The 13,874-nt window shown below is 40.5% G+C and overlaps 1 protein-coding gene across 4 annotated transcripts in view; it reads right to left on the minus strand.

Moving 5' to 3' along the window:
• grik2 (glutamate receptor, ionotropic, kainate 2) overlaps positions 1-13,874 on the minus strand; it is a 303,295-nt gene that overhangs the window by 78,316 nt on the left and 211,105 nt on the right. For 3 of the 4 annotated variants that reach the window (XM_084357024.1, XM_084357025.1, XM_084357026.1), the window contains exons 12-13: positions 8,593-8,816; positions 895-1,013 (exon numbers count right to left, since the gene is read on the minus strand). In XM_084357024.1, coding sequence (XP_084213150.1) covers positions 895-1,013; positions 8,593-8,816 — 343 coding nt within the window. The remainder of the gene's footprint in view (positions 1-894; positions 1,014-8,592; positions 8,817-13,874) is intronic. The other variant, XM_084357027.1, reaches the window with a different exon arrangement.

Genomic DNA, 13,874 nt, shown 5'->3' on the forward strand with positions numbered 1-13,874 from the left:
GATTCCAGCTATTTCTTTTTACTTTTCCTATATTCTCATACTGTGAGCACCAGAAAAGGAAATTAATTTCCTCTCCATTGTTCTGGGTGGAAGCAGAAATGTCAGAGACAGATATTCAAAATATAAAACCAAGACTATGTGCATGGACAGATACCACTCGAGATAAGGGAAGTTTTCTTTCATTTCTTGTAATTCAGGTGAACTGACCGTTTAAAGCAGCTTCAACTATAGCAGCTAGTGCTTTGTGTGCTCCATTGCATTGTTCAGATGCAAGGACATACAGACATTATTATCATGCTTTCCAGGCCCTAAAATCATCACTACCTAATGTAAATATGTTGCATTGTCAACTGCTTTGGAAGAAATGCTAGTTTAAATATGCAACATATGTCCCATTGTGACATGCATTGTAAAATATACAGGCCACAAACTATTAAAGTGCTAACATTCCACTTTCTGTAAAACTTTTCTCAGTCTGAAGATGCCAACGAGTTGAGAAGATATGGCACTGGTTTGGCAGAAGGAAACAAAACCAAACAGGCAGGGTAAGCTGCTCAGTTCACATTCTCATTCAGTCTCACCCATTTGATCCATCTCAGGTATTCTGGGTGGGTTCACTTACCTGTTCAGATGGCTGTGAATAGGTTGGGAAAGGGAGGGAGGGGAGGAGTTAGGGAGTGTAGAGAAGGGGAGCATGCAGGAGCACTGTCTTCATTCATCGATCACATCATTCATATCTCACTGTCCATCCTGCTGGACTCTACTAGTGAAGCATCTAGCATCATGCACAGAGGCCCCCATGCATGGTCATGGGCCTGGTCAAAGAGCAAGGTTGACCCCCAGCAAAAAAGTGGGACTTGTGCTAGAAAAAGGGGGGCAGGCAGAGGCGTCTACCTTGCTGCATGAGAGCTCCAACTCCGAACCAGAAACTATTTAGCAGGGTGAAATTGTTTTCCACTACATCCGAGTCAGGGTTGCAAGGGTGGGGGTTATACCACTCGTAGGGACTAAACCTGTGACAGTTAACAGAGAACACACACACATATATATTTATGTTTACTGCAGTTGCATAAAGACATTAGAGAAGACAGTAAAAGAGACCAAGAGTGGTCGTCCTACCTGGGGAGACAGGGGAGAGAAAACACAGGTTAGTTAGTCATGTTCAAAGATGAATTGCTACAAATCATGCCAATAAATACGCATTGCCTAATCTTCATGTACATACCTCAAATTGCTATGCTGTTAATCTGATTAGCAAATTAGGAGTTTATTACATGAATTAGTATGATGTTGATTTGGATGTCTTTATTGAATAATCTATTAGTCAAAAAAAACAAACTTAAAATGATGGCTCATCTCAGTCTCTTTCATGTGTTTTTAAATTCTGATAACATACAATACTTGGGAAGTGGGCTAGAATTAACACCACTCATATTCCAAAAGTGACTCCTCGCGTAGGAGTGCTCATATCAAAGGCAATTCCCTCAGTAATTTAATCGATGGGGTCTGAAAATAACTCCATTGTCAGCCGAGAAAAGAACTAATAATCCTTATAATCTTGGAGGAGCATTAATATTCAGCAGATCAAACGGTTCATTCCCATCATGCCCAAGCCGGGCCCGGCACTCCCCCTCACTCAACGCACTCCTCAAGCAGAGATTTCTCATTTATTCATATTAAATAAAAGTGACATTACATTAGTAAAGGTTGATTGGTCTACAATTAAGCATCCTGACCTGATTTGGTTTGTGCTGGAGTGGAGAGGGAACCAGGGCCTTATCTTGACTCGAGCTATTTAACAGACACAAGGGTTTGACTAATCAAATTGCAATGCATAATGCAGACTTGTCTCAGTGTGGGCCTTATACAGTGCTGGAAGTCAAAAATGATAACCTCGAGTAGATATAACATCTGCGTGGAGGATAATGCAGATGAAACTGCTACTCTGCCGCATGTCAAGATTTTGATCCAGTGTCCTCTGGGTAAAATACAGTAGGACTGGGTTGAATATTGCAAAACACTACTCGATATGAAGATGTATGGCTGTATCGATAAAATGACAGCGTCATAACTGTGCCCTGTCATTGCTGTGCCCTGACTAATGGGCTTTGCCATTATAATGTGGTTAGCGGTGGCATTCCTTTTCACCCCTATAACACACAGGGGGATATTGTGTAGTGTAGCTCAAGGACCTCTGAATGTCCCCCTTATTTCTGCTTTAAAAGAATCCTTGGCCTTAAATCAATCTGTCTGCTCACTCAATTTGCTCCAGATTTGCTTGCTTGTCAATTTGCAATGCCAAATTGAGTTCAGCTGAACTGCGACCTTGCCGTGGCGTATGTGACTATGTGACCCAGTCACTTGCGCAGAGGTCTCTGAGTGTGTTTCCTCCAATCATGTCGTGAAAAGCCAATTACCGCTCGCCATGAACATGGATGAGCGTAGTTGTCAGCACCATGCTAGATAATGGGAGTGGCTGACTGGACTGCGGCTGCTGCTGGTTGGGTCAGGGAATGCTAAACCAATGCCGTTTACAGGAGACAACACAGCTTAGCTGCTTGGCCCGTTTGCTGTCATTTTGATCCAATTACACTGCCCTTACATTATCTCAGGTCATCTGTGCTGCAGAGGGAGAAACTTTGAGCAAGGTCAGTGCAGAGATAAGCACAGGCGAAAAACGAAGGAATTCACCAGCAGCGCAGAAACAATGTGAGGCTTTTATCTTTCCACCAGGGCAGGGTCATCCTGCAGAAAACTCCGGTGATGATACGCATGATAACGCCAATGTCAGGGGAGACAAGTCAACAGAGTCCTGGTCCTGTTTCTCTGTCACTGGATGGTAGACTTAATATGTCTGCACATTTTGATCATTGTTGTTATACTGTACATTCTGCATTGTACATTAACAACACCTCCTCATTATGTTAATAGAAAACTTAATTCAGCTGGCATTACGTTTCCCTCAAAATGATTTGCTATTGAAGTTAGTTGTGTAGAAACCTAATTTCTAGTAGACAGGGATGAACGGTCAGTTTTGTAAACTCTGGTACACTGCACATAGTACTGTGTATCATGGTGTATCTGTGTCTTTCATCCGAGATCTGTTATTTAAATTAAACTTGAAATAGAGATTGTTTTCACTTCAACTTATCTTTCTGAAATAATACTGATTGCACAGTTTTTCTACAGCCATTAACTGTAGAAAAATAACACCAACCGGGAATAGATTGGTTCCCTCACTTTCACTATGGTATTGGGGTGGCCACTGGGCTGGATTTTTCCTGGAATAAATAAAGTTTGAATTACGGCACAAAGGAAGCACGTCTGCCATTATGCAATCAAAACAGGAAGAAGCATTGTTTTCTCCAGTCACTATCCCCAGGTTACAGTGGAACATTTTTTTTTTAAATGTATATACGTATAGAATATGTCGTTTGGTCTTTTTAATCAAGTCTCAGTACCCCAATTGTATTTTCAGAATCATCTGCATGGGATTCAAATGGGAATTTCAACCATGAGATGAGGGCTGTGCCTTTAATATGAGCACATACTTAACCAAAGGCTTTTCATTCAAAGACTGAGGACAGACAGATTGCACTTTGATGTGAGGAAAGACTTTGCACACAGAGAAATACTCTAATTTTGAGCAGGCTCGATGTCAATAACATGAGTGATTTAGAGAAAAAGAGGACATATTCTGCGCAAACATTCTGATAAAAACTGTCACTAATCTTTAACTCTGCTTTTCTCTTATCCTAAGGAAATTCGCTTGTTGTGTAGGATGTAGGGAATTCACCAAAGTGTAACAAGGTGATAATGCACAGGCTTTAGCAGAGGTGTGATGTACAACAGAGGTCTTGTTTTTTTCAGCTGTTTCATCACCTGCATCAGAAGCAGCAGCATTGCTGCTGATGTCATTAGAGAGAACATAAAAGCAATAACAACCAGTAACATTACCAGCTGTAACTGAAGATATCAGGCCAGGCGGCAGTGCAACAGAGAAATCATGTGGTTTTAGCTGAGTACCCACGTAGTAATCGGCCTACATATGGCAAAAAGAAGCTGCTCTAACTCTAGCACTGTATACATCAGTCCGAGTCTCTATCAGTCTCTCTCATACATCAGTCAGTCACACAGTACAGCACAAACACAAGCATACAGAGATAAAATGTGTAATGTGTACACACACATATATAAACAGTATATAAATGCACAGTGGAACTAAACCTTGTAATATTAAGTCTTGCCTGTCAAATGTATGTGCTATAAAGTATTGTCTCACAGAGGTTTGTGAAAAGACTATAGTTTCTTAAGATACAAATGACGTATGTGAACAGCAGTGAAAGAAATACATTTTCTGTACCATGAAAGGATTCAGTGGAGGACATAGAACAAAGAAGGCTTTTTATACATCTGAAAGGAACCAGGATTTATATGATCGGCAGAAATAGTCCCAAAATTGATATCATCTGGTGTTTTTACTAAGAGGAAACCTCTTATGTTTGTATGAATTATGTCCCGTCTTGGTAAGGTGGTTCAACAACAAAGCCTGTGACTTTGACATCAGAGTGCAAGATCACAAAAATAAATGTTAAGAGAGAAACCAACAGGTGCTTCTTCTTTAAACACTGAGCGCTCCAAGACCTAAATGAAGTAGTTGTTTTTAATCCAAATCATGTTCTTTCTCAATGCTTAATCAAGTAGCTACTTATACCATGTCAGACCACAACCTTTAAATCTCTGATCTGTCCCTAGTCTATCTCATTGGATATTGAAGAAAAACAAAAGAAAAAAAGGTTGGTGCTGTGGGGAACAATGAAAACCTCTGCGCTAGCAACCTAGACACTGAAAATGGCAAGTTACCCTAACACTAAGGTAGTTGCAGTGATGTTAATGCCAGGGTCGCCTCCCCATGCAAAAAACAGTTCAACAACACTATTTTGCAGGGGCACCATTGCTGCATCTGGGTATAGTGGCACAGAGACTGTTGTGATTGGTTTAAAAAAAAAAAAAAACAGAGCAGGTTTTTTAACCCATCATAACTGGTACAGCCAGACCCTTCTCCAGTGCTATGGACGTACGTCTGTCCATGTGAGACCCATTGGTCTCTAACCCTGACCTAGATGTCCTTCTGCCAAAACCTCACCAAATGTTAACCACAGCGGTGACAGATGAAGTACATTCTAAACTGTGATTTGGAAGTCTATAGAAAGCACTTTTCCTCACATAGGTGTGTCACAATAGAAAACACTGATATGGGTCACAAAAATCAAATGCTAGCATACAAAGTTTTCACATTTAGCTGATCCTCCGGTGACTTTCCTAAAGACTTGGTTTGCATGCTTAGCCCTTGTGGTATCTAGCCATGTAGATAGTTCTAGTTTTGAGATACATGTCTCTGGATTTTATTTTTATTGGGACTATTTCTTCTGTAGAAAGTAGTTTAAGTGAAAACTGTTGGCAGCTAGGTCTGTGAGAAATATACAACATCAGGAACACTCTCTCTTAAGGGTGCTGCAATTGATTGGACACCAATCGTTATTGGCCGATATACGTTTTAAAATTGTTTAACAATGGGCTCTATAAAGCCTGATCAGAAGAGCAAATCAGATAAACACAAAGGTGAGTTGCTCTATGCGCTCCTTAAATGCTGTAACCACAAACACTGCAGGACTCTGCTGCTCAGTGGTGCTAACAGCTAACTAGCTTTCCTCCTGCGGCATTCAAAATCAATGTAAGATAATGATTTATTTGCTCAACATTTTCATGGTGATTTTTACTATGCTACTAGTAACTAAAAACTATAGATGACAGTTTAGTACAGAAATGTCATTTTAATCTGTGAACGGTATCAGCAGATATTTCTTCCAGCAATTGGTGGTCAGTGATCGGCTGAATCCTGATCGGGGCACCCTTACTCTTTCTGGCACCAAAAACTAAATTTACCTCCACTGTATTGGAGAGAAGGTACAAATTATAAAGTCAAATAAAAAAAACTGTCTGCATGGCTACAAACCCAAACCCAAAGACGGAGAAAGTGAGAAGATATTTGACACATATTCTACTATGATAGTTGATAAAAATGTTCCTGCCACAAAATACTGTCATGGTAGAGGGATGTAGTCTCCACATTTTCTGTTCACAATACGTAATCTGCCTTTTAGATTTCTCATTTCATGAAATTTTGTGAGACTGTTGTGCTACACTCTACAGAAAAAAAACATGCAACTGTAGCCCAGCATGCATTTGTGTATACAGGAGAAAAGAAGGAATAAAGTGAGGGGGAAATTTATACACTTACCCAAACACATACTTATTGTGATCTTAAATACAGATAGGTGCATATTCTGAGCCAACTTAGATGACAGTTGCTGCTTTTTATTCTCTCGTGTGATCATATCGCCAGTAACATCGGAAAACACATGTGCGTTAACAATAAAACTGTCGGGTCACGGCTGCAAGAGGGCCCACGTTTCCCAAAAGTTTTAGAGTTAACATGTACTTTTCTTTCTCTTTTCTTCTTCGCCATGCTTCAAACAGCAGCCACAATCGTGAGCCACTAGATCAAGTGAGTGAGCCTTCAAAAAATATTGGCCTAGTTTCATCAACTGAAAGGATTTGTCTGAGCAGAGACACTCAAAGGAAAGACAACCGGTACAAAGTAGATGGACGCAGAATCAAATGACACAATACAGAGCTTCTTGTATCTGTTGGATCTGTGCTGCAGATGTAGCACCTACCAATAGGTGCAGGGTTATCTTACAGTATGTTAAGGTTTAGGCAGTAGGTGATTTGTTCATTTTTAACAGGGTGTATGGTTATAAAAACTATATCTGTAATGTCTCCTCTAAAATATTTTGTGACAGAGGTGGCGTGGTGTGGTGAGTGTGTGTATATTCAGCAGTATTGATCATAGTAAAATAGGATTTTATTAATAGAACAGGCTGCAGTGTGTCTCCTCGATCTTTGCTCTCCTACGACTACGTGGGGCTACTTGTTACTTTGACACTATTCTCAAGGCTACAAAATAGATTATGTACTTTGGACATTTTGCTAACAATTGAGATGGCATCCGCCTTCATCCCACTTCATCCCACTTCAAATCGCCTACTGGGGTTATGTCACATAAGTCTCAGTGATACCAACAGAACAAAGGAGCAGAAGCTCTGACAAAAACCTTCTGTTTGCACTTTTATCATGGCCTCATACTTTAAACCAGTGCAATTCTCTACTCATACTTCTCCTACCACTCTGCAAAACAACTGCATCCACTAGCTCAACATCGCCCCTACACTATTCGATTTCATGTCGTTCCATTGCCAACACCATTAGTGCAACTCCAAATGAGTTCTGACACCTTGTGCGTCTTTAAAAGTGTTTATAACAAACATGTTTTGAGGGATGTATTTAAACTCCGCAGCACCCTTACTTGGGGTCAGTTCTTTCAACAAGTGCAACACTATTTGAACTTGGTAGCACAGATTAACTGGAGTGAGACACCTGAAATTGCAGGTCATAGCCCCACTTATACGACTTAACAACTACAGAAAATAAGTCTAAAGGTAAAGTTTTATGAGAAAAACAACGTTGACAATCTGATAGCTAACAGTTCTTTATGCTTTGAAAGCCTAGCATTGCAAAGTAGTCTGAACAGATATATTTTAGCTACAGTATATCTTTAGGGATGCCCAGCAGCTATGAACACCTGAGAGGGTCATGACAAAGAGCACAGATAAGTTTGTCATCCAAAGCAAAGGTTACATAGAGCAGAATCCAATTAGATTCCACTTTTCACCCAAAATGTCTAATCTGGTGAGGTAAAAGCTTGGAACTCAGCCACTACTTTTGTTTTTGCTAGTAATCGGATATTGAACCAAAATCCTTGTTAAGAAAGGCTATAAAGAGACTACATCTCTGAGTCATCAATGTGTTTGAAGCAAGGTGAAGGAAACAAGAGAAAAGAAAAGACAGCATGAACTCGGAGACACTGGGGACAGTGAGGAAAAAGGTGGGAGAGGGGCAGCAGTGTTCACATCGAGCTCAACACATCCCACACACACTTGCGCGCACATATCCATATGAGTGCACAACCTTTCTGCTACTCTCTCAGACACATACACACAACCCTAAAACGGCCTACACCTTCTCTGTCTAAGGTCTGTGTTCCTGAGTATGTATGTATCTCCTGTGGTTTTAGTTACAGATACCAGTGTGAGTAGAAGCAGGCCTGGAGTAGCCTAGCAGCCTTGTCAAGTGCCAATCTCAAACAGTATATTTTACAAGCAAAAAAGTATTTCTTTACAAATGTCTTATGGTGGAAAAGGCAAATATTTATGTGACCCTTCATGGTTAAAATGCTTTAAACACATGACACAGCAACGAGTCTGAGCTTTGATAGAAGACCATTGATTAGTCACAGCACTGTCACTGAGTGGTAAGCTTTTACTATGTGCGAGTCAGTGTGCTCAGGACACAGATCCTGTAATTACACAGATTAGCCGGTTGTTAGTCAGATGGGCGAGGCTGAGCGATGGCAGCTAAGCATGTGTCTGACTGTGTGTGAAGCTGTGATCACTGGAAGTGACATGTTACCTGGCTATGACAAACAGCACACAACTGACACCCAAGTAAGCCAGCAGAATATACATCCAGATATCAGGCGACAGGGGGTTGAGGAAGGAGAAGACCCCAGGGTTGGTCCCGTTTGGCTTGCGGTACAGTATACTTATACCCAGCGTCATGAAGGGCTTGGAGAAGTCGATAACCTTCTCGCGCACATATGTGATGGCGAGGGGAGCCACTGCCAGATCAGCTCTCTGTCAACAGCAAACATAAAAGGGAAGAGAGATAGGCCGTAAGTCATGGGCACAGGAAGCATTTAGAGGCAATCAAATTAAGAAAACAGGGTCTTTACACACTACAGAGTCTGTCCAAGGCACTTAGCAAGAAATTTAAAGCCCTCTCTCTCTTTCCACCCATCAAATATACTCCCACTACTAAACTCACCTTTCTCTCTCTGGAAGCTAAATCAAAGCATTCATTTATTATCTTTACCTACTTTCTGTTTTTGTTAGGCATCCTATCATAGTACTGTACTTAATGTGATGTACTGGGGTATACAGCCACATGTAGGACAAGTTGCTAGTGCTTTAGAGGACTAACACAAAATAACAAAGTCCTCTTTATACCAGTAATTCACTATTCTACCTGATCTGAAGGTGTACGACTGTAGTTGGTGCTATTAGTTTTTTTCTATGGTTTAGCTAATATGATTACAGTCATATAGCCAAACTTTTTACATAGTCGGAGCCACACTGTTCGTCATCATTTGTAAGAGCCAAGTACCATTAAAGACAAAACGTGACGCTTTGGCATAATGTTATACACAATTTAGGTACTAGTGGAACTACTGCATGTCATGTACAGTATGTGTGGTGGGCATCAAATCATGCAAAACTACACAATATTGCTGGTGTGTTTTTCGCTTTAGTGCTCAATGGAACAATTGCTCAGCAATTTGTCAGTGATAAAATGGCAACTTCAACAAAAATACTGACATTTTAGATAGAGCTTTCATCCATCTAGAAGGAACAAGCACTGATTTTTAGGAACATACCTCTACTTCCAGGCAAAACAGGGAGGATATCTCTTTAAATATCACTGTAATAAATAGCAATTCAAAAACACCTTTAAGGAAGACCAACTCAATGGCAAAAATATATTTTGGCAGTGCACTTTTCTGCAAAACACAGGTATGGTGCGAATTTTCGCCTTTTTTGTCTGCAACAAACACAACCAAACCAGACCATTTTGTCTGTCTGTCTAAGGTAAGTGAAATGTTTTGTTTGATTGACTGCTTTAGTTTAACATTACAATGTTGTCTCACACAATGCTGCATTTTTGTTGGCAAAACTCCAACATGTCTGGGATATTACCTTTATTGACTAAAACACATTACTGGGACCACAACAAAAATTGCATATGAGCATTCAATATCCAAAAATTCAAATCATAAACTCTACCACTGACTACCCCAGTAATGAATTGGCCACATTTCCGCACCTTGACCGGACGTGGTCCAGCCACACACTAGGTTTCGACCTAGTCTTGTTATATTTATTAAGCTTAAATTCTCAATTTTATGTTCTGACAATGCTGTGCCGTTCTAGTTGGGTTAAGGTTTTGGGGTTTAGGGTTAGGAAAAGATCATATTTTGGCTTAAAATACTTGGTTTTGTCATCACAAACAAGTAAGGCAATGGCGATTTTATTTATATAGCCAATAAAAGTTATCTCATGTCGCTTTTCAGTTGGAGCAGATCAAGACCATAATCGTTAATTAATTAATTTACATAGACCCAACATTCCCCCCATGAGCAAGTACTTGGTGACACTGCGAGAGAAAAATGCCTTTAACAGGCACAAACCTCGGAGCAGATCCAGACTCATTGCGGGCAGCCCATCTGCCTTGATCAGTTTGGTTTAAATGCTGTAATTTGTCTCCTTAAAAATATACAGTTGTTTCACACTTGCAAATGTTGAAACTCTGTCTTAAACTGTGGACCCTGACTTGGCATCCTTCTCGGCTAGCTCTAACTCCACCACGATCCCCTCCACTTCCGACATGAATATCAGCTCACATACGTAAACATGATACGACATGTAAGTGTCAGAATGATTCATATGACATTCAAATCAGAACATATCCGTAGCTTATGAGAACATTAATTGCAAAAATGTTATTCTGGTGAATGAGATTCAACTGCCCACCTAGCAGGCAACATCTGTGGACATCCAAAACAGGTTGATATCATGTCCGTTGGGCCAGGCCATGATCTGGAAGTCCATTGACAGCCAGAATTAGTCGATAAATAACATCGAGAAAAGATGTCCAGTCAGGCCATAATCTAGACATCCACTGACATCCATAAATGATGTCTTTTAGACGTCTTTGGATGTCCATAAATGATGTCTAAAAGACATTATCTAGACCACTTTTTGCTCACCGGTTGGTTTCATAGTTTCAGATTAACATCGGTCAGGACGTCCATGTTTGGTAGGTTGGTCGCCACTGTTGTTCCCAAGCAGACAGGGAATAACTTATGCATCTGTGTCATTTGAAAGTTTGGAAATACTTTAGTGTGGTGTATCTGCAACTTGCAACTCTAGGGATACTTACAATCCTTTTCCACTACAAGAACCCATAACATCTAGCTTCTAGTAACATGAACTTGACAGCTTAAGTCCTGAGCTCTTCACTGTATTTTACAAACCAGGACATTTTGGATGTATGCCATTAAAAGGCAGAAGCTGCATCATTTTTATGCACTGTTTGATAGTGAAGTAAATGGTTATATTACGTCAGAGAACAATGTAAGAAGTGGTGCTATTATTGTTATTGATTTTTTTCACACTTACATAAACATGAGACACACTAGTATATGCCAAGGCAGGGCTCTGCTGGGGGTCTGCCAGGCTGCGGCTCAAAATGAAATCAAATGCCTCGCACCAATTTGTATTTTTTCAGTTCAGTTTTAAACATCTGATTCTGCTCTCTCTGAATGGCCTCCTCTACCCAAATACTAATAAGAACTTAGAAATCTCTGTTTCTCCAGCAAATCATCTTTATTGCTCTTCCTTTTTGGTTGTCCCTTTTCTGCAGTGTCCTTACAGTTCCTTCTTTTTTCTATTCTTGTTGTGATGTGACAAATCATGCCATACCACTTTAAACTACCACTTAATGTACCTGGAAATTTAATGTAGAATAGGTATCACCTCCTGAGCAACACCAACATGCAGTGTAACTGCTACATTTAAGGTTTAGTTCTGTCAAGAGTAAGGCCCCGTTCAGACAGAATCAGGCTTAGCGAAAACACCAGTTCTCCATTTAATCAGAATGAGAGAAATGTGTTAAGACTGCAGGGGATTCAAAAAAAAAAGCAGCCGATCGGTGAAACAGCATCAACTCTGGATAAAAGCAGCCCGACATCACGTTGCGCTGGCCAATCACATAAGCCGGCAATCAGACTAGCAGCATCAATGACCAAAAACACAATGGAGTGTTACGTAATGTTTCATGTGTATTCATTCAATTTGAATGTGAATGTGTTTGAATGAGTGTGCAAGTTTAAAATGCACCATAATGTAAAGCCTCACAACTGGTTATTTATTGAAAAAAAAAGTTTTTTTGTTTTTATATCTATGGGACCGGCATGCTGTATTACGAATTTAGCTATTTGCAGAGGCATGACCCGCAGGACAGTGGAAGAGTAGGACGGTTCATTCCCTGTTGTGCTAGTAGCATGGCTTAATGCTACAGGGGGAAGACAATGGACATTTCTTTCTGTATTATGTTTAACTCGTATTCACTTAAAATCTGTCTTGTGCAACAGCTTTAAACCCACTGTAATGATATGCCTCACATCTTGGTTGTTTACTATTATTTTATAATTTGTCAAAAAGGACAATCCAGTCACTTTTAGGACCAGCATGCTAGTGGCAGAGCAACAAAGCAGCTTCTCCTTTGTTGTTTAATTATGGTTGGCAAACTTCTAGTGCATTAGTGTCGTTTTCTGGATCAGCAGGGGTTAAAGTTCACAACATTATGTCACACAAACAGGCCACAGACTGACAGTCCCACACCACAGCACACTCCTGCGGCCAATCACCAAAACTCTGGATTCTGTCTGAATAAGGCCTCAAGATTAAAGTTCTATTTAGGTCCTGCAGTGGAAAAAGATTTGCTTACAGAATTTGTTTCTACTCTAAACACATGCAGCTGTTTATCCCACACACTCAAATATATAATTTGCATTAATATAGCGTTTCTATAGTTATTTTTTGTATCCCATAATCCCTTGTTTGGCAAGCACAGAAGTCCTGCTTATATGTGAGACGTGTGCTTTTGGAAAGTCATGTTACCATATCTGGGGTGAAAACCGTGTTCTGCTGTTGACAGTTAATAAATCTCAGGCCGCATTGTGACTATAAATGCTAAACATTCACGGCAAGGTCAAGTGGTTCATTTCTCAAAGATATATCCTTTTTGTCTTATGAAGGTTGCCATATATCACTCTGAGATGAATTGACTGAGCACATTGCTCATAGCTGTGATACATGAAAAGTCTTGCTGATATCAGGCATCTGTGATTTTGTCTAAAAATACTCTAATGCAACCCTACACAGTGCAAATACATCAGGATGTGTTTACTCCACTTTGAGCATTAGACAGACCAAAGATAATTTAGCTAAATTTCTTTGACAGGACGTTTTCAACTTGTTCAGCTCTATTCAGCATTTCTTCCTCAGCTGAACTTCGTCTCTATGAGTCCACACTCCCCAGTCTTCAGAGGGCCTGTCGGCTGCAATCACCATCTGTCTAAGTCAAGCCAGCACCCTGTGCAAAAAGTGGGGCAAACCCACGCTGAACATCCTCTCGCAGGGAATTGGGCCCTTCACCCATTAAAGACCAGACTATCTGTCATGACGTCCAATCACAGTACTGATCAAGAGCAGGACCAAAAGACAAGTGTGAGGGAGTTGAAAGAGACTTGACCCCTCGTGGGTGCTTCTTCTAATGGGGTCAGATATTGACTATTGGCCGTGCAGCGCCTGGTCCTTTTCTGCCCATGCAGTTTGTCCTAACTGGGGCTTTGTCTGCTGTAATGATCTACAGCGTGAGCAGCTTGTATGTGCTAGTGTGCGTGTTTTAATAAGCTCTGTAGGGGAAACAAGTCACATCAGAATCTATTCTATCCTCGCATCACTGTTCTCTCAAATAGTACTCGCTGTTGCCTCCCTCTTCTTTCTTCTTTAGTTTCTCTCCCTCTCAGTGCGTCACAGTGTAATACTCCTCCTCATTACATCTTATTCTGG

This window comes from Pagrus pagrus (assembly GCF_965226575.1).
Source record: "Pagrus pagrus genome assembly, chromosome: 7".
In the NCBI taxonomy this organism is placed as follows: Eukaryota; Metazoa; Chordata; class Actinopteri; order Spariformes; family Sparidae; genus Pagrus; species Pagrus pagrus.